Source organism: Thunnus maccoyii, chromosome 10 (genome assembly GCF_910596095.1).
Source record: "Thunnus maccoyii chromosome 10, fThuMac1.1, whole genome shotgun sequence".
Classification (NCBI taxonomy): Eukaryota; Metazoa; Chordata; class Actinopteri; order Scombriformes; family Scombridae; genus Thunnus; species Thunnus maccoyii.
Window position 1 is genome coordinate 23,219,269 of NC_056542.1, and position 21,229 is coordinate 23,240,497.

General features: G+C 41.0%; 1 protein-coding gene across 4 annotated transcripts in view; it reads left to right on the plus strand.

Annotated features, from left to right (window-relative positions):
- triob (trio Rho guanine nucleotide exchange factor b) overlaps positions 1–16,511 on the plus strand; it is a 112,020-nt gene extending 95,509 nt beyond the window's left edge. For 2 of the 4 annotated variants that reach the window (XM_042423141.1, XM_042423140.1), the window contains exons 38-61: positions 1,933–2,219; positions 2,333–2,503; positions 3,867–3,962; positions 4,364–4,512; positions 4,693–4,759; positions 4,871–4,974; positions 5,125–5,194; positions 5,387–5,476; positions 5,634–5,726; positions 5,813–5,863; positions 6,097–6,174; positions 6,497–6,688; positions 6,886–7,063; positions 7,376–8,268; positions 9,307–9,557; positions 9,660–9,789; positions 9,901–9,928; positions 10,114–10,276; positions 10,428–10,549; positions 10,749–10,818; positions 11,225–11,425; positions 11,546–11,684; positions 11,880–12,066; positions 13,567–16,511. In XM_042423141.1, the coding sequence (XP_042279075.1) occupies positions 1,933–2,219; positions 2,333–2,503; positions 3,867–3,962; positions 4,364–4,512; positions 4,693–4,759; positions 4,871–4,974; positions 5,125–5,194; positions 5,387–5,476; positions 5,634–5,726; positions 5,813–5,863; positions 6,097–6,174; positions 6,497–6,688; positions 6,886–7,063; positions 7,376–8,268; positions 9,307–9,557; positions 9,660–9,789; positions 9,901–9,928; positions 10,114–10,276; positions 10,428–10,549; positions 10,749–10,818; positions 11,225–11,425; positions 11,546–11,684; positions 11,880–12,066; positions 13,567–13,994 (4,238 nt within the window). In that variant the 3' untranslated portion in view covers positions 13,995–16,511. Of the gene's footprint in view, positions 1–1,932; positions 2,220–2,332; positions 2,504–3,866; positions 3,963–4,363; positions 4,513–4,692; positions 4,760–4,870; positions 4,975–5,124; positions 5,195–5,386; positions 5,477–5,633; positions 5,727–5,812; positions 5,864–6,096; positions 6,175–6,496; positions 6,689–6,885; positions 7,064–7,375; positions 8,269–9,306; positions 9,558–9,659; positions 9,790–9,900; positions 9,929–10,113; positions 10,277–10,427; positions 10,550–10,748; positions 10,819–11,224; positions 11,426–11,545; positions 11,685–11,879; positions 12,067–13,566 lie in introns of those variants that run through there. The other 2 variants (XM_042423143.1, XM_042423144.1) reach the window with 1 other exon arrangement.
- The last annotated feature ends 4,718 nt before the right edge of the window (positions 16,512–21,229 follow it).

The following is a 21,229-nucleotide window of genomic DNA, read 5'->3' on the forward strand; positions in this document are numbered from 1 at the left end:
ATTTCAAGCTTCCCCTTCTCTGGAAGATGTAAAAGTATCTGTCTGACTCTGTCTGGTAGAAAATAAATTGCAGGAAAAAAACAGTAAAGAGATGTGTTCTCGTCTGCACTGCCTCAATATACTCACGTTGTTGTTTGCCTAACTGATGGCTAAGAAAATCTCGAAGAAGGCAGCTGAGTATTGCAGAATCAGTGAAAGATCATGACCGTCATCACTACATAACCTAGGCTTTGTCAGAGTGAGACAGTGAGAGGAGTCTTGAGAGAGAAAATGGCTTTAGAGTCTTAATGGTGCCTGATGTGGGTGATGCTTGTTATTCTGGGAGCTGTGCTTTGTTCCCTTGCATGCGATGTGAGAACACATGCTTCGTATCAGCAGAGCGCAGTAAAAATAAGTCTCCCAGAGGCTGAATGACTGACACGCACGTTCACATGCAGATGCATTCATTCAAGAGCAGGCATATACACATTTAGCAATGTGGGGTTATGCAAAGTATCCAACGAGCGGAGGCAGAATTTCCACACCTGCCATTCATGAGAGCTATTCAGCCTGGTCACGTGGTTTAATATTTAGCAGCTGCATCTTTTTAAAGCTGAATAATATGGAGGCTCTAACATTTTACTCACTAATCAAGCTCCACCAAAGTATCCTTATATGTAGGTATTTTAGTCTTGTATTCAGACATAAACTAATCTAACATTTTGCAATTGAAGGTCAACGACTCACAATGTGATGGAGACAATTCAAAGCAGAGCGATGTAGGAGGAGAGCATCGTCCTTGAGTCAACTTCAGCCCCCATACAGATGCACTTGTTTTTTCAGTCAAACCGTCCCTGGAAGTCATGTGCTGCTCTGCACAATGAGAACATTATCTCTTGAGTCTCTGTGCCAAGGGAGAATTTTCTGATTGAGTTTAGCTAGAGCTCAGAACAGCTTCACATGTAATTGATAGAAAACATCATTTTAGGAAATCTGAGAACTCTGTATCACTGAAATGTGTCTAAGTAGGATTTTTGGTAGATATTTCTCATCCTTGAGTGATGACCAGAGTTATTCATTATATCTATGGAGTTGTTTTATTTTTTTGTGAGAGTTGGGGTCATGTTGCACAGTGTGACAAAACACAAAGAAATCCAACCTCAAGGTTATCATCCCAAGACTCCTTAGCCGCATATCTTGTTGAGCCAGTAGAGAGGTTTTATTTCTTCCTTCTTTTTTGGTGATGGTAAAGAAAACAAATGAGGGAATTCAGGGACAATGGAGAAGACAAGGGGTTAGAATACAGGAAGGAGCCATGTAGAAAGGAGTGAATGATCAGACAGGTGAGGCCAACAGGTGGATGTATCTATGAAGTATCCAGACAAAGCCTCGAGCATCCCTTTATCCATTTATTATTTTCTTATCGCTTCATTTCTAGTCAAAGAAGAGATTTCCTCCTACAGATTCCCCAAGGAGCCATCATCACTGTGAGGAGGAGGCCAGCCTGCCTACTGCACATAACACCTAAAAACCCTGTACAAACAAACAAAACCACACAGAACTTTATCTTGTACCATCTCCTTGCTATATGCGAACTAACATATGCACAGTGCCTAAAATGTTGTTTAATGTGTATCACTCTAAAAAATCTTGCGGTCATTGACGGTTTAAAGGCAAAGACACTTCTTAACTGAACAGACTTTAAACTACAGGACTGTTTTGCTGCTGTGTTTACCAGACAACATTAATCACATGGATTAGTTGTTGTCTAGTGTAAGTCCCTGAATTTAAAAAGCTGTCAATCAATTTAAGACTAATAGCATGTTTCAATCTTGCAATTTGATTAATGGTGAGATGATGCTTTTGTCTTTATTTGGATTGCAATCTGTGCCTTAATAGTTGTGTTAATTAATTTATCAACCTTTTCTTTCTTCTCTCTCCTTCACCTTTTAGATACCTTGTCTGTATCCAGTAATGAAGCCCTGCAGCCAGGCTCCAGCCAAACGCTGGGTCCTCACAGCTCACCTGGCCCCAAACGTCCAGGGAACACCTTAAGGAAGTGGCTGACCAGCCCTGTGCGGCGGCTCAGTTCCGGCAAAGCTGATGGCCACGTCAAGAAGCTCGCCCACAAGCACAAGAAGAACCGTGACGGCACAAGGAAGAACATGGATGCAATGGCTGGCTCGCAGAAGGACTCTGACGACAGCGCTGCCACACCACAGGATGAGACACTGGAGGAAGTAAGAGCAGATAAGAGCAGCAGATCACTGTTACCCTGTCAGAACATTCAAAAGTCCAGTTGTGATTCTGACCTACCAGCTGAAAATCACTGTTCTCTTTTTTCTCTCTCCAGCGTATGCGTAATGAGGGGCTGAGCAGTGGTACCTTGTCCAAGTCTTCCTCATCAGGCATGCAGAGCTGTGGCGAGGAGGAAGGAGAGGAAGGGGCCGACGCTGTCCCTCTACCTCCCCCTATGGCCATCCAGCAACACAGCCTGCTGCAGCCTGACTCCCAGGACGACAAGGTGGGTCAAGGTGGATATTTAAATATACCACCCATACAAAGAATACCACCCAACATAAACAAGGGTTAGGGTTAGGGATTAGGGTTATGGTGGGTTAGGGTTAGGGTTCTGTCTTAAGCTTAACCAGACGAAAATAGGTTTATGTGCTTTTGTCTTTTATTTTATATGATCCACAGATACACACAGATATTATGTGCATGAATTGGAAGAAGGGTTACATGTGCATAAATAAAATACATTAAGTTCCGACACACACAAAGTAAATTGCACTTCCAAATAAAACTGAAATTACTGTATAACTGGTTCTTCAGAGAAAGATGCTCACTGAAGATGTTTAACTTATAAACTTTTTTTTGTTGATCTAAAGAAAGATTTTCATTTTTCTTGCCTTTTCAAACTGGCTTATATCTCATAATTTATCCACATGAGTGAGTCAGCCAGATTTTTTGTTGCTTGTTCTTTCTGCTCAGTTCCACATAGAGCTGTAAATATCACTGTGCAACCACACAGAGCTAACGCTAAATAAAACAGCTGAACTTTCACTTTTGGCACTAATATTTTTTTCTTTTCTCCTCTTATTTTCTTGATGGTTGCATGTTCCTTCCTTCAGCATTATGTTGATTTCTGTTCTGCCTCTCTTCTCTCCCAGTTTCCCTATCTCTCCATGTAAAACCACTTCTTCATCTCCACTTTGGATCCCTCTTTATTTAACTTTCTTGTTGCCTTCTCCATTTCTATCTCTCACCAACTAAATGTCATTCCCTTGAAGTGTAATTGATTCTATTGTTGCTGAGGTGAATACTCCATTCTCATGTTTCTGCAGTAGTGAGGTGTTTGTGGGACTAAATGGTGTATCCCCAGTAAGTCTGTTTGCGTACAGGGGATCCTTTTAAAACTTTGCCTGCCACCATGCCTCAAACTGGTTTCAGAGGCAACCTTTCTCTCTGATGGAGTATCAAGCAACACTGTTTGCTGTATATAAGTTGTTTGACCAATCATGGTGCTAGTGCTCCAACAGCAGTCCAATCCCAGAGCTTGTCCTTGACCCAAACCCACCTCATAACCCCTGTTTCCCCGAGACCAGCCTGTGATTGGCTCCAACTTGGCCCCCAATTAACCCTTTTATTAGGGAGATCACACCCACCAAGTCCTTATTTGGTCATTTGGAATATCGAGGTCCAAACTCAACAATGGTGAGCCTGATCACATACATAGTACTTGCCTTTGAGTCCGTATAACTCCTGCATGCATGCAGCACTCCCAAGTTTTACATTTGTTAAAGCACATTGACTGATATAGATGTTGTTTTGTACCTTAAACTTTAACTTTCTGTATGTCTTTTTGTTTGCTCTCTCTTTTTCAGTCCGCATCCCGTCTGTCCGCTCGTCCCAGCAGTTCAGAGACACCCAGTGCTGCTGAACTGGTCAGTGCCATTGAGGAGCTTGTGAAGAGCAAAATGGTGAGATAGAAATCATAAACAATACTCACAAGTACATGCAAATGTGGCACATTTTTGTACACAAAGAAATTCTGATCGATGCACATACAAGCACACATACTTTCTTCTGGTGCTGTTGACAGAGAATAGCATCTTGGCCTACCAGTCATCTGTCAGGACTGTGACTCACTATGCCAGCTGTCCTCTGTTCCAACAAATGGGCATCGCACACTGGCCAATATCCCAACGCATATCAAACTAAAAGCAGTACGGTTTCTCTAGTACTGTAAACACTCTGAGCCTCTTTCAACTCTTTTACAGTATGCTTTTTTCTGCCTTTCTCTTTTCTTCTGCCTCTTCATCCCTCTGTTTCTCCCTCATGTGCTCCTTCTCTCAATCTTCCCCAACTTTCCCCTCCTCAGTCACTGGAGGATCGTCCCAGTTCTCTGTCAGTGGAGCAAGGCGACAGCAGCTCTCCTTCCCTCAACCCCTCCGACAACTCCCTCCTCTCCTCCTCCTCACCCATCGACGAGGTGGACGAGCGCAAGTCTGGCTTCTTCAAGAGACGACAGTGAGTTACAAGCCTGTGTCCTGTTAAGCGTTTTGATAAACAAAAGCTACTTGAGTTCAACCTGTTAATTATGCTTGTCTTCAGTTTGTGTGCTTATATGGAACATTTCTGATGTTCATCCACAGCTGAGTGCATAACATTTGTATTACACAGTGACAATTTCTGTTTTCTGTCTCTCAGTTATGTGCTGCTGGAGCTGGTGGAGACCGAGAGAGACTATGTCAGAGACCTGGGATCAGTGGTGGAGGTAATAAAGGAATTACATAATATAAAGTATCTGAACATCAGCTTTCAGAGATTGTTATTTAGTTGGCGTTTGCTGAATGTTTTACACATGAGTTGACTCTCCTCACCTCAGGGTTACATGAGTCGGATGAAAGAGGAAGGAGTTCCCGATGACATGAGAGGAAAAGACAAGATCGTCTTTGGAAACATCCATCAGATCTATGACTGGCACAAAGAGTATGTCTGTGTCAATTAACTTGCCCTACAAAGTTTTAAAGTTTATTATCTGCCCCAGTTTGAGGAAATACAACATCACATGAAAAAAATAATACTATGGCCCTTGGCTTGTTCCTAAAATAATGTGTTTCTCTCTCGACTGGTCCATAGTTTTTTTCTGGGTGAGCTTGAGAAGTGTTTGGAGGATCCTGACAGACTGGCTTCTTTATTCGTCAAACAGGTGAGTTATTCACATTTGCTTTACATTCTGGTTTTGTGTCACATGCACAGTATATTGTACTTATTGTAAGAATATGAAATGTATTGTATTGAATTTAAAACTGAGGAAGAAAAAAATGTCATTTTCCTGTGTGATATTTCTTCTCATTTCATTTCAATCTACCTCTGTTTTCTGGCTTTGTTCTAACTGCAGGAGCGGAGGCTACACATGTACATCGTGTACTGCCAGAACAAGCCTAAATCTGAGCACATTGTGTCAGAGTACATTGACACTTACTTTGAAGTAAGATTTTTAAGCCATTTTGCATAATTTTAAATCTACAGTACCAAACCTACAGTAAATGTGCTTATTTTGTTAAATATGTAAGCAGATTATCCATGTTGTATTGTCCACGTGATTAGTCCCTCTTAGAGACAATGATATTCCTATCTTTTACTAGGACCTTAAGCAGCGATTGGGCCACAGGTTGCAGATCACTGATCTTCTAATCAAACCAGTCCAGCGCATAATGAAGTACCAGCTACTACTGAAGGTAAATTCACCACAGTGTTTATTATTCTGCAGGCAGCATTAAGGCTAAGTAAAAATGTTTCTAAATATATTTTAACTGTTTCACAGGATCTTCACAAAATTTCTAAGAAGGCTGGCATGGATACAACGGAGCTGGAGGTAAGATGTGCTGCCCAGTTTTCAATTCAAACACTAATCCATTGCGTACACTGCTACGTAACTGCTTGAACTACACCTGACAAGATTCATATTATGTTCTTATATTGATAAGGCTGAATAATTTACAGAGCCATCTCAGATACTGAATCGTTTCCTCTTTTCCTCATTTTACTTCAATTTCATACAAGCAACTTGTCTCTTAAAGTTTGTTTTACTTTCATGTTCTACTTTAGAAAGCTGTAGAGGTGATGTGTGTGGTCCCCAAGCGCTGCAATGACATGATGAATGTTGGGCGTCTTCAAGGCTTTGATGTAAGATTGCTCTTTATACTCTGTATGTGTATTTTTGGATAACTTGTCTAATTTAAATAATGTAGCCATGTTAAGTTTATAAGTTTATACCCTGCAAATCAATTTCTAATTTTAGTGAACTGCCACCAGGTGTCAGTGTGCGCTCATTTTTTTTCACAGATATGGTAGACGTACAGGAGGTGATATGTCTGCAGTTAGAGGTTGTTTTTGTTTTGCCCTGTGAAAACAGGTACATGGTGTGCTTCCGCTCTGCTTTTATCAGAGCATACTTTCCACCACTGCCCCCTTATTTCCGTTTTCTCTGCTCTATTTCTTTTTTTAGGGTAAAATCGTAGCTCAGGGGAGATTGCTCCTCCAAGACACCTTCATGGTTTCAGACCAGGATGGAGGACTTCTGTCCAGAATGAAAGAAAGAAGAGTCTTCCTGTTTGAGCAGATTGTTATATTCAGTGAGCCCCTGGACAAAAAGAAGGGCTTCTCTACTCCTGGCTACCTCTTCAAGAACAGCATCAAAGTTAGTGCAGCTCAATAAAATGGCAGAAAGATACACTTACAGCTAAATGTCTTCCCTCCACAATTCCCAACACCAAGAAGCCACTGTCAAGTTCATTTTACAAATGTAAATATCTCCATCTTTGTCCTTTTACCTTTTTTATCCCCACCACTCTTTTTCTTCCTCTCTCTTTCTCCATTCCTGTATCCTCACTTCAGGTGAGCTGGTTGGGTCTAGAGGAAAATGCAGAAGACCCCTGCAAGTTCACACTGACTTCCAGATCATCCAGTGGCAACATGGAGAGGTACACCCTCCATTCAACGAGCCCTGGAGTCAGTCAAGTCTGGCTCCACCAGGTCAGCCAGATACTGGAAAACCAGCGCAATTTCCTCAATGGTAAGAGACTGGTGTGTTTATTACTGTGCACAGAACATTACAAACTTACATCAAAATGATGTTGGCTCAGTGCACATAGAAAATGGTAGAAACTATAGTTAGCCCTATAGGTCTAATGCTGAAAATGTGCACAACTCAGAATAGCATTATGTTTGAGTTTTAAAGATTTTCTAGAACTTCTTCAAACTCTCAGAACTGAATAATCTTTTGTTCTCATTAAAGTCATTTATGTTACACACATATAATTTTATAATTTAGCAACATGAGTGAAATACTGAATCTGAAAACTGTACCCTTCATCATCTCCCACAGCTCTGACATCCCCCATAGAGTACCAGAGGAACCATGTGGGTGGCAGTGGGCCTGGTGGTCCACCCAGCAGCAGCAGCAGTAGTACCGGAGGCCTGCCAGGAGGCAGCAGCTCCAACAGTACCTCCAACATGGGAGGGGGAGGTGGCGGCGGTGGCTCTGGAGGATCGGGGGGCAGCTCCTCCTCTCTCTGTGGCCCTCGCTCCCGACCCTCCCGAATCCCCCAGCCATCCTCACGCCTCCCCCAGCCCGTCCACCATCACCATCCCCCAGGCCCCGAGGGGCCCGACAGATCAGCAGGTATGTGGTCACCCTGCCACCCTCAGACCCCTCAGTCCCTCCCCTCTAACCCGTATTCAGACCCCACCACAAATGGAGAGCTGTTAGCCTCAGAGGTCCCTAAGATGAGGATGCTGGATGGTCCTCATGGAAGCAACTGTAATAACAGTAACAGACCATCAGGCAGCATGGAGGGAAGTGCCAGACAAGGTCTGGGAGGCTATGATGAAACACAGAAACATCAACCCGCTGGTATACCACAGATGGCTGTGGCTCCTCTGAATTTGCCCCTCAAAAGCCCTCGAGTCGGGACAGTTTCCCCTCTGATTTCACCTCAGTCTCCTGGAGGAGGAAAGGAGGCTTTTGTCCCCACCAGCCCAGCTCATAAAGGCAACTCTTTCTGGTCTATGGTCCCGGCTATGCCTCCCTCTCCTAGCAGCCGGCCTAGTTCCTTCTCCTACCTCAGTGACAGTGGTGGCGGAGGAGATTCTTTGGGCAGAGGAAGCCATGGGACGCCCTCTCATCACCGCCACTCCACCCACAGTAAGGACTTAGACCGCATGAGCACCTGCTCCTCCACCAGCGAGCAGTCCATACACTCCACCCAAAGCAACGGGGTAAGATGTCAAGTCGAGGCCAAGGCTTCAGTGAAGCTACTCACCAGTCACTAACCCCGCCCTCACTGACTGGCTGTCGGTCAGTCACCCTGCCGCTGAGAATGGCTTGCACACGCAACGACTACTACACTGGAGATTAACAGCTATCTGAGTGCACTAACTTCACCAACTGTGTGTGAGAGAGAATTTTCTGGCTCTCCCAGAATATACTAACAGTGTGGATCTGATTCATGGAGCAACTGTTGCTGCTTCCTTAGACACTCTATTTGAGCTTATTTGTTTGCTTCTCAACTGCAGCCAATAGGCACTAACAGTCACCAAATGATTTCAAAATTTCCTCTCATCTTTTTCATTAATTCTCCTACAGAAATAATCAAGAATCTCTGAACTTTTTCATGTATGAGAAGTTCTTTGACATTTTACCTTCTTTCTCTTATTGTCCTGTAAACCGGTTTAATCTAAACTTTGCTATGTTTAGCTCCACAACTACACCAACTTCCGTTTGCTTCACTTCAGCCTGCTATTTGTCTGCAGACTGATAAAGTGCCTTCTGTATTTCTTCTCAGCAATCTTTTTTATTTGCCTGTCCTTGGTAACACAAAGTTCCTTATTACGGCGTCTGTGATCTGGGGATCCTAACATCTGCTTCACAACTTCTCAGAACTTAACATCTGTCTTATATAGTGACTTGTCAGTCGTCACTGTAGACCTAAATGATGGCTTAAATCATACCTCTGCAAGATAAAAAGCAATTTGCAATGCTTCCTGTGATGCATGCATTAAGCATATTAGCAAGTTTATTTGTGTGTGTTACTGTCAATCAAATCAAGAATTTGATTGGTGTGAAGCTACTGATACACTTACTGTACGTCCCTTCTCCGGAAGTATGTGCATGTATCTGGGCGTGTGTGTGTGTGTGTGTGTGTCAGTGCAAATGTGTTGGTTTGAGAGCTTGTACAGTCTCACACTCAGTTCTGTGTTTAAGCAGTGGTGTATAATTGGAGTCTAATGCCTTCCAATCCTCTCCTCTTCTGACAGAGTGAAAGCAGTAGCAGCAGCAGTGTGTCCACCATGTTGGTGACCCAGGACTATGTGGCAGTGAAGGAGGATGAGATCAGTGTGTTGCAGGGTGAGGTGGTCCAAATCCTAGCCAGCAACCAGCAGAGCATGTTCCTGGTGTATCGGGCGGCCAACGAGCACTGTCCTGCCGCTGAGGGCTGGATCCCTGGCTATGTATTAGGACATACCTCATCCTCCATCACCCCTGAACTCCCCGAAGGAACCATCAAGTAAGAATAAGTGACATTTCTCCTGTGCCTGAGACAAAGACAAGCAAAGTCATAAAAGGAGTAAAAAATGAAAATTCTCTCTTTTGGTCTTGTTTGGTTTAGAAAATCATTATCATGGCACACAGCGCTCCGTATCCGCCGAAAATCTGAGAAAAGAGACAAGGAGGGCAGGAAGATGGAGAACGGCTACCGAAAGTCTCAGGACGGCCTGGCCAACAAAGTCTCTGTCAAGGTGAAGAGTGTGAAGAACTTTCACTGAGTTTAAAGTTTAATTTATTTATTTCCTCTCTTTGCATTTTGACTTTGCAAGAAATCTAACTTTGTCCTTGCGTTTTCATTACAGCTTCTAAATCCCAACTTCATCTATGATGGTATGTACACATTGTTGCTGTCATTAAGTTCTTTTAAAATGATCTACATATATTCCTTCCTGTCTTGGGCCGTTACTTTGAAAATCGTAACTTCCAACATGTGTAGAAATATGTTTCAAATTTTGGGATTCAAGATAGAGTATCACTTTCTCTCATCAACTTTGACGTCTACTCTTCCTCTCCAGCTCCTCCAGAGTTCCTCATCCCAGTTAGCGATGTAACATGTGAGAGCGGCGACAGTGTTACTCTGAGGTGTAAAGTGTGTGGTCGACCCCGAGCCACCGTCACCTGGCGGGGACCAGACAACAACACTCTGAGCAACAATGGACACTACAGCATCACTTACAGGTGATACAATGAGTTCCAATGTAATTAAGTTCCTCCTAAAGTTTTTTCTTTTTGTGTAGAACTTAACATTAATTCAGTTATCATTAGAAAACATGATCATTGCAGAGTATGTGTCTCATGGTTTGTCCCCCATCATCCTCTGTTTCTACAGTGAGACAGGAGAAGCAGCTTTGCGTATCCTGGGAGTGTCTGTAGAGGATGGCGGTGTGTACACCTGTGTCGCCACGAATGTAGCAGGCTCCGTCACCTCCTCTGCCAGCCTCAGAGTCTCAGGTGAGTTGTTCTGGCATGGTATGAACCCTCAAAGTCTTTATTTCTCTGTGATTTACCTGGGTTTGTTCTGTAAAATTTAATGGGTACTTTGTGGTATTAACAATTAGGGCTTTTGAAAAAGAAGTCTTATTTAAATAGGCCACTCAGAAAAAATTTAAGTTACTGTTTAGTATGCTAAAAAACTTCTACTTGTTTCCAGATGATTGCAGTGAAGTTCTCTGGAAAAGCAGCTTTGAGTCCCACTACACAGACATCACTGAATTAGGAAGGTAAGAATGCACCGATAAAACCCCCATAAATCTCAACTCTTACTATGACTATCATGTGGTGCTTAATGACCACATCAAAGCTAGTTTAATCTACATTACAGACTTTATCGCCAGTGGCAGTTAGGAAGTGGTGACTAAGAACTGAATGAGGAGGTTATGTAATTTCTTGCTTACTGACCACATTCAGTCAATCAACTGAAGTAGAATGATCTGACAAATCCGAGTGTATCATCTTCATCTAATTTTGCCCTTTAAATCAAGTCCAGAGAAACACATCATAAATACAGTAAATGTGAGGGAGAAAAGTAAGTATGTCTCATTCCCCAAACCTCTATAGGATTAAGGGTACCACACAGTATTAAAGGGGTATTCAGATATTCTGTTAACCGTCTTTTATGCTCCCCAGGGGCCGGTTCTCAGTGACTAAGCGGTGTGACCAGAGAGGCAGTAAGCGAACAATAGCGGCAAAACATGTTAACAAGAAGCTGCTGCGTAGAGAGCAGGTGCTGCAGGAAATCAGACTCCTACAGTCCCTGGACCATCCCAACCTGGTCAAGCTGCTGGACACGTATGAGACGGCCAACAGCTACATCCTTGTGTTGGAGATGTAAGTGCAGAAGTGGCTCCATGTTGCTGTTGTGACCCTGCATTGTTTGAAAAAATGTATCTTTGAAAAAAATCTCAGAACAACAGATTAAAATCCTGTATTATGTGTTGCTGTTTTCAGGGCTGACCAAGGACGTTTCCTGGACTACATAGTGAGCTGGGGCAACCTGACGGAAGAGAAAGTAGCTCTGTACCTCAGAGATATTCTTGAAGCTCTTCACTTCCTGCACAGCTGGAGGATAGCACACCTCGACCTCAAAGTACATACATATTCTTATCTCACACCTCGCTGCACCTTGCACTCAGCGTTCACCTGCAAGCTGAACTGCATTATTGTACCTCTTTTACAAACAGCATACGCAGGATTAATATCTTTAATCCCATGTAGGCCCACTGTGCTGGTGTTGAGGGTATCTGCCGCTCATGTCCAAAATTCTTTCTCCCTGCTCCTGCAGCCTGAGAACATTCTGGTGGAACATGCGTCTTCCCAGCCGGTGGTGAAGCTGACAGACTTTGGTGATGCCGTTCAGCTGAACCCTCCCTCCTCCTACATCCATCCTCTCCTGGGGAGCCCGGAGTTCTCCGCTCCTGAGCTGGTCCTGGGTCAGCCTGCATCTCTGATGTCTGACCTCTGGAGCTTAGGTCTGTAACCATGTGCGAGTAGTTTGTAATTTAGCAATACACAGTTCTGTGTTATAGCATATGTTTTGATGTCTCATGGTGGCTAATGTCACGGTGAGACATCTCACTCATACTAAATTACATAATACATCAATTTAGCTTCAGGGGAACTTCTTCTGTTACATACGTAGGTAGAAAATAAATGGTGAAAGTAATACAATAAAACAGCATATTCTCCCAAGCAGAGAGATAGTGTCACTGTTTAATCTAACCTGGCACATTATTCTCTAGTCTTGAGTAAAAAGCCTCACTACCAATGAGATATGAGAGATCAGCGCCGTAACGTAACTGTGCAGGCCCCCCCCCCCCCCCCCCCCCCCCGTGGCTATCCTTGAGTGGGCCCTTAATGAAGTAAGGTCAATAGTGTCAGTAGGGGAGTAGGGTCAGCACCTTTACAGCAGAGCGAGTAAAGGTGCTGACCCTGCGTCTGTAAAGATACATTTGATTCCTCCCCATTACACATTGTCGCAGATTGCAGGATTTAATAATCAAATACTTACAGAACTGTACTGTGTACAAGCTTTTACCTTTTATAAGCAATTTATTTCTTCTAACAAAACATTTCAATACAGATCAATAAAAATTGCGTCAACTGTGTATACATGTTATACATGCACTCTCCCTGTCCTGCGGGGTGCACGGGGCTCTCCCCCTGACTGGATGGTGAAGCTGCGGGCCTGCACTCTCCCTGTCCTGGTGCTTAAGCTGAATTTTTAACATTCTGTTAACATTTTTAATATAGCTTGTGTTTTTATTTATGAAATAGCCTATCATGTATTTATGACACTTGTGTTGCAGTAGCTATATTTATCTCTGTGTGTGGGCTATAGCTGTTTTTGTGCCTAAAAACAAATTCCCCGTAGGTTAGGCTATATGAAAGCCTTATAACATTATATTATTCTGGAAAAAAACTCAGCATAACATAAAGGGTAACTAACTTCACACAATAAGGCTGTTTAATAACTGTTCATCTTGCCAAAATGGTCGATAACTGTATAGTAGCTAAACACTGTCAACTATGCAGGGACCCACCTGTTAACATGCTGTGTCATTCGTCACGTCTGACAGGATTTACCGTTCCAAATATAGTAGTGATTTTCGTAAGTTTGGTGGAAAATTACAGATATTTCTTGTGCCGTTTTTGGGTACCGCCCTGATATTTTCGTTTCATTTTCTAAGTGTCTCTGACAGCTGTGCTGATGCTGTCACTGAGCTGTATTGATTTGAATTTCCCGCCTAATGTATTAATTGGACCAAAAATCCCTGACGTATCAAACAAAAAAAACTATGTACCAGTAAAGTTTTTATTTTATTTTAAATATTTGTTTTATTTTTATGTTCAAAATACAGACAATGTCATGACCTGAACCCTACGTTGCGGTAAAAAAAAAAAAAAAAAACCCAGTGAGAGATATTTATTGATTCATTTGCTGGTGTATTGATTGGCTGAATAATTTACAGGGGTGGTGACCTACGTTATACTGAGTGGCGCCTCTCCTTTCTTGGATGAGAGTTTGGAGGAGACCTGTCTGAACATCTGTCGCCTCGACTTCAGCTTCCCCGAGGACTACTTCCAGGGTGTGAGCCCCGCCGCCAGGGATTTTGTCTGCTTGCTGCTCCAGGGCGAGCCGGAGCGACGGCCCTCTGCAGCGTCTTGCCTGCAGGAGCCATGGCTCCAGCCTCGAGGTGTGATTAACAGAGACACTGGACATGCCACCTTAAATCACACACAGCCACCACCGTTGCCTCCATCTATGAATCATCACACCTCACATCTGGACACCTCCAGATTAATTTCCTTCATCGAGAGACGGAAACACCAGAACGATGTTCGGCCCATAGGCAGCATAAAGGCCTTCCTTCACAGCCGCCTGCTCAACCACATCTGACCGACAGGACACCAGATCACCAACAGAAAGTTGAAGCTACAGAACTGGATACCTGTTCTCCACAACATGTAGCTGCATGTTTCTGCATCAGAATTCCTGCCTGTCCAGCAAACCATAATGGATGAGTGACAAGTTTCCGTTAAGCTGTGTTAAAAACCTACTGAGAGCACCACCGCCACCAGCAACATTCTCACAATGATCCCCTTTACCCTCACTAAGCCACAAAAGTCCTGCTGCTGCTGACTGACCGACCTCTGCTGATAAACCCTTTGACTCTCTCCCCACCTCCCCTCTTTAACCTTGGCATATTGTCATTATGCCTGCACAACAAATGAACTGTTTGAATCTGTGTGAGATTTCAAACCTTGACTTGGCAGGGAGAAAAACCAAGCTTTCTCAACAAGCCAGCGTGAGCAAGTCTTGCGTTTCGGACAGTGTTAAACAGAGAAAAATAGAATACTGTATAATAAGACTAAATTCAGGCTGCTTTCAGTTGAACACAAGAAAATGCTTTTTTCTAATGAGAGATTACTTTTTGTAAATGATACCATGTACAGCGAGGAAACAGAGAACTGTCTTTATTCATACCTTTTGGAAAACAAAGGTTAGTTAAGTAGAGAGAAAACAAGAGGAATGAGATGTATGAACAAAGTAGCACCCATCAGCAGGGTGCACTTTTCCAAGAACAAGATGAAGACCAAAACCATGTTTTCCAGGAACACGTTGTAGTTACTTTCAGTGCAATAGCTGTGCTTATCTTTATACCCCCCTTAAGTTCAAAACAAGAAATCATTTCAGTTTGTGACACAAATCGAAACTAAATTAACTTATATTAAAGGTATTTGGCAAAGATTCTTCTCAGATTTCAACCTGCATCCGCCTTATTTGTAAATAAAGTATTCCTGCCTTTCACTCTCATTTTGAAGAATTTGTCTCAAATGAACAAAAGCTATTTAATTTGCAGAGTATTAGTGAGTCCATTCAGTTGGAGAGGCAAGTCCAGGATCTCCCTGGGGACCCTCAACAGCCGGATTTTCACTCACTGAACAAACCGCTACTAGAAATGCACTCATATTTTGCATCAATTCCCATGTGCAATGTTGCAGCTTTAACATTTATGCAACTATTTATGAAGACTTGTGTTGTAGCCGTATTCTTCAAAAGGCATGTACGTACCTGGTACTGCAATAGATGTCTGTATTGTGTTAACTCTTATGTATTAAGTTCAGTATTAATATCTGCAAAACCCCAGGCAAGAGGAGGGTTTTTCGGAAATAATGTATAAAAATGTGTATCTATAAAATATAGGCACTTATGCTTTCATTTTGTCATTGTTATGTTTTTATTTTCTGTAACAATACCAAAGTTGACTATGCTCTGTTTTCCTGCTAATATGTGTTTTTTTGTTTTAATGATTTCTCATGTTAAGTTATAACAGACCACACTGAACCCACACATGTGAGTGTTTACATAGGTTCAGTCTGGCTTTATTTATTCTTATTGTAATAAGAAATTGTTTGGTGGTTTAATTGCTGAAAAAAAAACAACTAATATTTCACTTGTCTTTTTTCAAGCTGTGCACAAAGTGGTTTGCTGTGTGAGTTTGTTTGGCTTCCGTAGGTAGATACTGGTGTATGTTGCTAGATTTTTTTAGCATCTCAGTTTCGGCACCACAAGACCGACTTGCTTGATATTCTTACCAAGTAATAGGTCTGGACACAAAATGCCCATTCACCACAGACTTTAAATGATCGCAGAATGCATTATCCTTTTTAGGAGACAGACACCCAAATCTTGCACCACCAAAATTTCAAATATATCCTTTTGATAAATATCCATCAGCATTAACAGGTATCTGCCATGAAAGAGATCGCTTCCAGTTATTTTCATTTAAATGCATTGGTGTCTTTAGGTTGAGAAGTTGTTGAAAACTTTTTTTTTTTTTTTTTTAAAGTGCCAGTTGAGTGAGTCAACCTAGAGAGGTGAGTGAAACTAAAAACATACATTGTTTCTTATTTAATTTGAAGGTTGTGAGAGTTACTGTGTCAGATAATCTGATTTAATGTTAAAGAAGTCAAAAATATGTTGACTCTGTCGGTCTGTACAGTCAAAGTCTCATTTTGTGTCATTTTTATTTATTGTTGTGGATCTGGGTTTCCCAAAATCATCTTAATCAGTTTATCAAATTCTCATAAAGCCTACACAAGGGAAATTATGATCAAAGTAATAAAATGCCTTTTGGGAAACTCAACCACTTCATGATGTAAAGATGTACAGAGAGGGACGGGCAGTTTGCCCGCACCCAGGATGTAAACCTCATACAGTAACTAATGTCATATTTTAAATACACATAGAACAAGACTGCAGCAATGTCATTTTGAATGTCTTATTCTGACTTATTTTTACTTTTGCATGTATATTTCTTTGTACAGAAGATTGTGTTTACATGTTACTACATGTTGTAAATATTTTATTTTGTCCTCTGTTATTTTGCCATTAAACGTACAAGGAACAACTGATGCCTCTGAGACTATGTATGCACATAAATACACACATCTTCTTATGAAAAATGTACGGTAGGACAGTTTCAAATATTACTCATTTATTAGTTTCCTATAACCTTTGAAGGTTAGAAAGCAGGGCGATGCTGTATTCCTGGCATGAGTTGATGGCAGGGAAAAACCCTGAACAGCAATGATAAACTTCCATACTTTAACTTAAAGGCTGGTTTTACAGTGACAATTAGTTTTCATGTCAAACTAGAACCTGTGAGAAAAGTGAGTCATCAGCTTCACTGGTTTAAAGTTCTTTTTTTAGTCTTGTATAAAAAGTAACACTGATTAATTATGATGATAATGATTGATGATATTTAAATCAATTTGGGGAAATTCTTTGTTTCCAGCAATGAAAAAAGATGGTAAGATAACAAGATGTGTTCAGTAATACTAAATGAATGTAGTTACACTGATGATCTGCATGTGCTAACCTATAAAAAAAAACAGAAAGGTTACTGATCTTATCTGTCCTTTGCAGATGCTGCTGCTGTGCATGAATTAGTTTACTGTTCTGTCAATGCAAAGTACACACAATTTCCCCACCGCCTTCATTCACTTCTAATGTTAGTCACTTTTGTTTTCAAAAAGAAAGAAAGAGGAGTTAAGGGACATTTTCATGATTATCATCCTTATTTAAGTTTGAAGTTTGAGTGTGACGTAATTCACACGTCTTGAAGGTTCCTGTTGTTTATATTGTCACCTATCAGTCGATCTACAGTGTATTCACCTGCAACAGCTGTCTCTGCACGTTACCAAGTGATCTGCACTGTGTTTGTAGACAGATGTGTCAAAGGAACAGTGTTTCTTATCAGGTGTTAAATTCATACAATTTTCCTAGCAACAGCAGGTAAAATATTTTGCATGAAACCACAATCTGTGCACAATCTTGTGATCAAAATGTCACACAAGAGCTGTAGGGTGTGAAGGTGGCGCATAGTGTCTTAATCTTGTGATCAAAATGTCACACAAGAGCTGTAGAGTGTGAAGGTGGCGCATAGTGTCTTAAAAAAAAAACAAACAAAAAAGGAAAAGAAAATTGTTTTGATGACTGAATATGGGATTTCTTTGAACATGTGTATTTCTTGGCATTCAGATACTATTTTCTTCTTTTTGACAGTCTATCTCCTTCACCCACTCAATTCAGTACTCAGATAGACATCCCTGTCTGGCTCTTTTTTTTTCATGGTTTTAACAAGTGAAACCCTGATAGAGGTTGAGTCACCTTATCTGGGCCTGTCTCCACAAAAGTGAAAGGGATTTTCTAAGTATTCATATAAAAATACTTAGAAAGTCAATCCCACTACAGAGAAAATGACTCAAATATTGACCTATATAAAACTGCCATAAGATTAGTATCAACTATACTGTGCAGTATGCCTGTGTGACCACTAGATGGCACTAAAGAGCTTATATGGTATTTAGTCATTTCAATTATCCCACACCCATACAAACGCAGTGCCAAATCATCAAGTTACATGCTTCATCCCAGTAGCACCAGTTGTGCAAAGTGAGGGCAGAGTCTCTCAACAGGAACCAACCACTTTCTATTAAAGGTCCTGGTGTTGTATATGTTTGCTCACTGTCATGTCTTACTGGGACACTTGAACAGAGTTGAGCGATCATTAATCTTGTTAGGAACACCCGTGTTTCTCCCTCTACATGTCAAAATGTCTGCTGTGAAAAAGGCCCATCACGCACCGAGACAGCTAAACCGAAGTTATTTGTTTTTACACTAAAGAGTTCCATGCGCAGAAATATATTTTAGTCAATCATGCGTCTGTTTGGTTTGTTAGTTTTGACATGTATGTTTTTTTACTTGTTTTTGACTGGCAACATGTTTTTTTTTTCTTGATTTTGCCTGGCTTTTGCCTCACCCTTTCCCCTTCCTAACTGTAATTCCTACTTACCAACAGTATCTAGCCTTCAGTCTTCACCCGTTGCACACATCCAGCTCATCCAGGTGTAAGTGTAAATTAGAAAGCCTACTATGTATACAGTAAATGCATGGAGAAGCACACTGAATCCCAACATATCTACGACATCTGACGTTTATTTGCTGTTGATCTCCAAATAGTATTCAAAGATGATTATGGGCATACTTTACAGGGCTCAATTAAAATGCTCACCACGGCAATTTTTTTTTAAAGTTTCAAGTGAAGCGTCCCTTGAAAATATTTAGTTTAGGATAAATACATCTGTACTCTTTATTCCTTTTCTCTTCCTTTACTGCTTTACAATGATTGACAGGGCTAATAATAGCTAATGTTTTGTGAATATCACGTATTCAAATGAAGCGTTTACAAACCTCCTCTGATTATTAATTGTGCATCGGTAGGCTTTAAACTAACAAAGGCATAGGCCTACATTTCATGGCTATCACAAACTTTTAGAAAAACTTTAAACAACGAACTTGATCATCAGAAAATAATACATCATAATTATGAATGAAGTCATCTCAATCAACACCTGGGCTGTAATCCCAGCTGTCTGCTACACCGTTGTCCGCCTGGACACCATATCAATCACTGTAGATTAAATTACATTATGTTCAGAGCTAATTTAGTTAGGGTATAATCACAGTTAAGCTAATTTACTTTTCATATAAATCTAGCATAACATTAACGTAATTTGCGTGCAAATAAATTATCGAATTAACATACAAACCAAACGAAATGTACCTTGAAAACACATGCAACCTTAGCTAAATAACAACACACCAAAACTGCGGTGCCTCCATCACCCAGACTGATATCCAGCGAGGGTGAGAGGGGAGAGATGAAGGAAGTGGTCTCCCTGTTCACCACCACGGTACCTGCTCCGAGAGTGTGGCACCAATGTGCGTTGAAGAACACCACAGTGACGTCACGACGCTTCCTGCGCTGCTGCAACGTGCAGTTTGACAGAACTGTAGTAACCTATCGACGCCGGCTGTTGTAGGTCATGTGACTCTCTTCTTGCTCAATAAAGCTGTCTTTGCAGAGAAGAGGAAGAAGAAACACAAACGTGACGCAGGATATATCCAGCTGGTCTTTCCTTTCACCGAACATCAAACATAAGAATAGAAAAAGGTTTGATGCAGTGAAGTAGTGGTCTGAGATGAAACCTCGTCTGTAAACCACTTTTCATTTTCAGCACCATGCTGAGGAAAAGAACAAAATGTAATCCACAAAGGAAGAGGGGTTACTGCTGAAACAAATACAATCAGTGTAAAAAAAGAAGAAAAAATAACAGAATTCATCAAATATTTGGGGTATTTTTTTAATAATACAATGTTATTGAGAAAAAACTTAATTGGCTTAATTTTATAATACATATTTAACATAACATAAACATTACAAATATATCTGCTTGTGTTGCAAGTCTACATCCAGTCTGCACAAAACAGGAAAGAAAAGTAAAATAGAAGAGAAAAGAAACAAAAACATTACTCAAATAATCCATTATTAAAAATATCATGAAACCACTGATGATATTAATGGAAATTTCAGATGTAAAATGCCTGAACCTAGAAAACATGGGCAGCTTTACTGGCCGCACTAGCATTTAGTGGCCACTTTGTCGATTTTCACCCTGAACACTATTTTTCACCTGTGAGAACATGTACTGTTAAAGGGGCAGTCCACTGATTTTACGTCATAGTTTACTAGTCAAGGTTAGTCAGTGGCAATCAACCTTGGGACATTGCATTCATATGGTAAGCATCATAACCACTCAGCTAGTTATTTGTATATTTCAACAACAAAGCAATTAAAAGTGCTTTACATGAAATATTAAGTATTAAGACAAAATGCAAAAGAAACACATATAAATATACATTTAAATACAATTAAAATAGTTATTAAAGTTAAGAGAATAGAAAATAAAAATAAGACATACATTTTGAGAATAAAACTGTACAGTGCGAGAAATGAATGAAAAGCCTCAAATTTGATTTAATAAAAGGCAGCAGCAGACAGAAAAGTCTTCCGCTTTGATTGAAAAGAACTGAGAGTTGCAGCAGTCCTCCAATTTTCTGTGAGTTTGCTGGTGCATTAAAACTGAAAGCTTAGTTTTGACTCAGGGGACAGAAAGTAGACCTGTCCTAGACGACCTGAGAGGTCTGGATGGGAAGAAACCTGAGAGAAGATCTGAGGCCATGCAATTTGAAACATTTTTGAAAAAGCCTGTTGGCAGAATATCAAGTCAGAAGGAGAATTTCAGATGTTGTTTGATTTCCTCCAAGTTTTTATGGTTGATCGGAAAAAATTGTGTCATGGTATTTGAATTGATTTCAAGTGGACACGGGGACAACACATACCCTGTAGCTGATATACAGGCACTGACTGCTTGTCAATTTTTCTGAATTTATTCTTATATAAGCCTCGATGATGCCATAGTGATGTCATCAGTTATCTCAGCTTGGGCATCGACAACACACTTATAACAGAAAGCCTGCGCCACAAATATGGAGTTAAAAGACGCCTGATGAAAGACACTATCTAGTTGCATTATGGGAAGTGTACCTGGACCTGTAAATGGGTCACTGGGGACCGAACATCAGGATATCTTGGCCTCTGCTGCTTCAGTCTTGACCTTTTTTTTTTTCAAATCTGTCTCTCTCAAGCCAAACAACTTTATGGAAGTGCAATACAAAAATGCTTTAAAATCAGCTCATGTCTATGTGAAATCTTCTTCAACAAC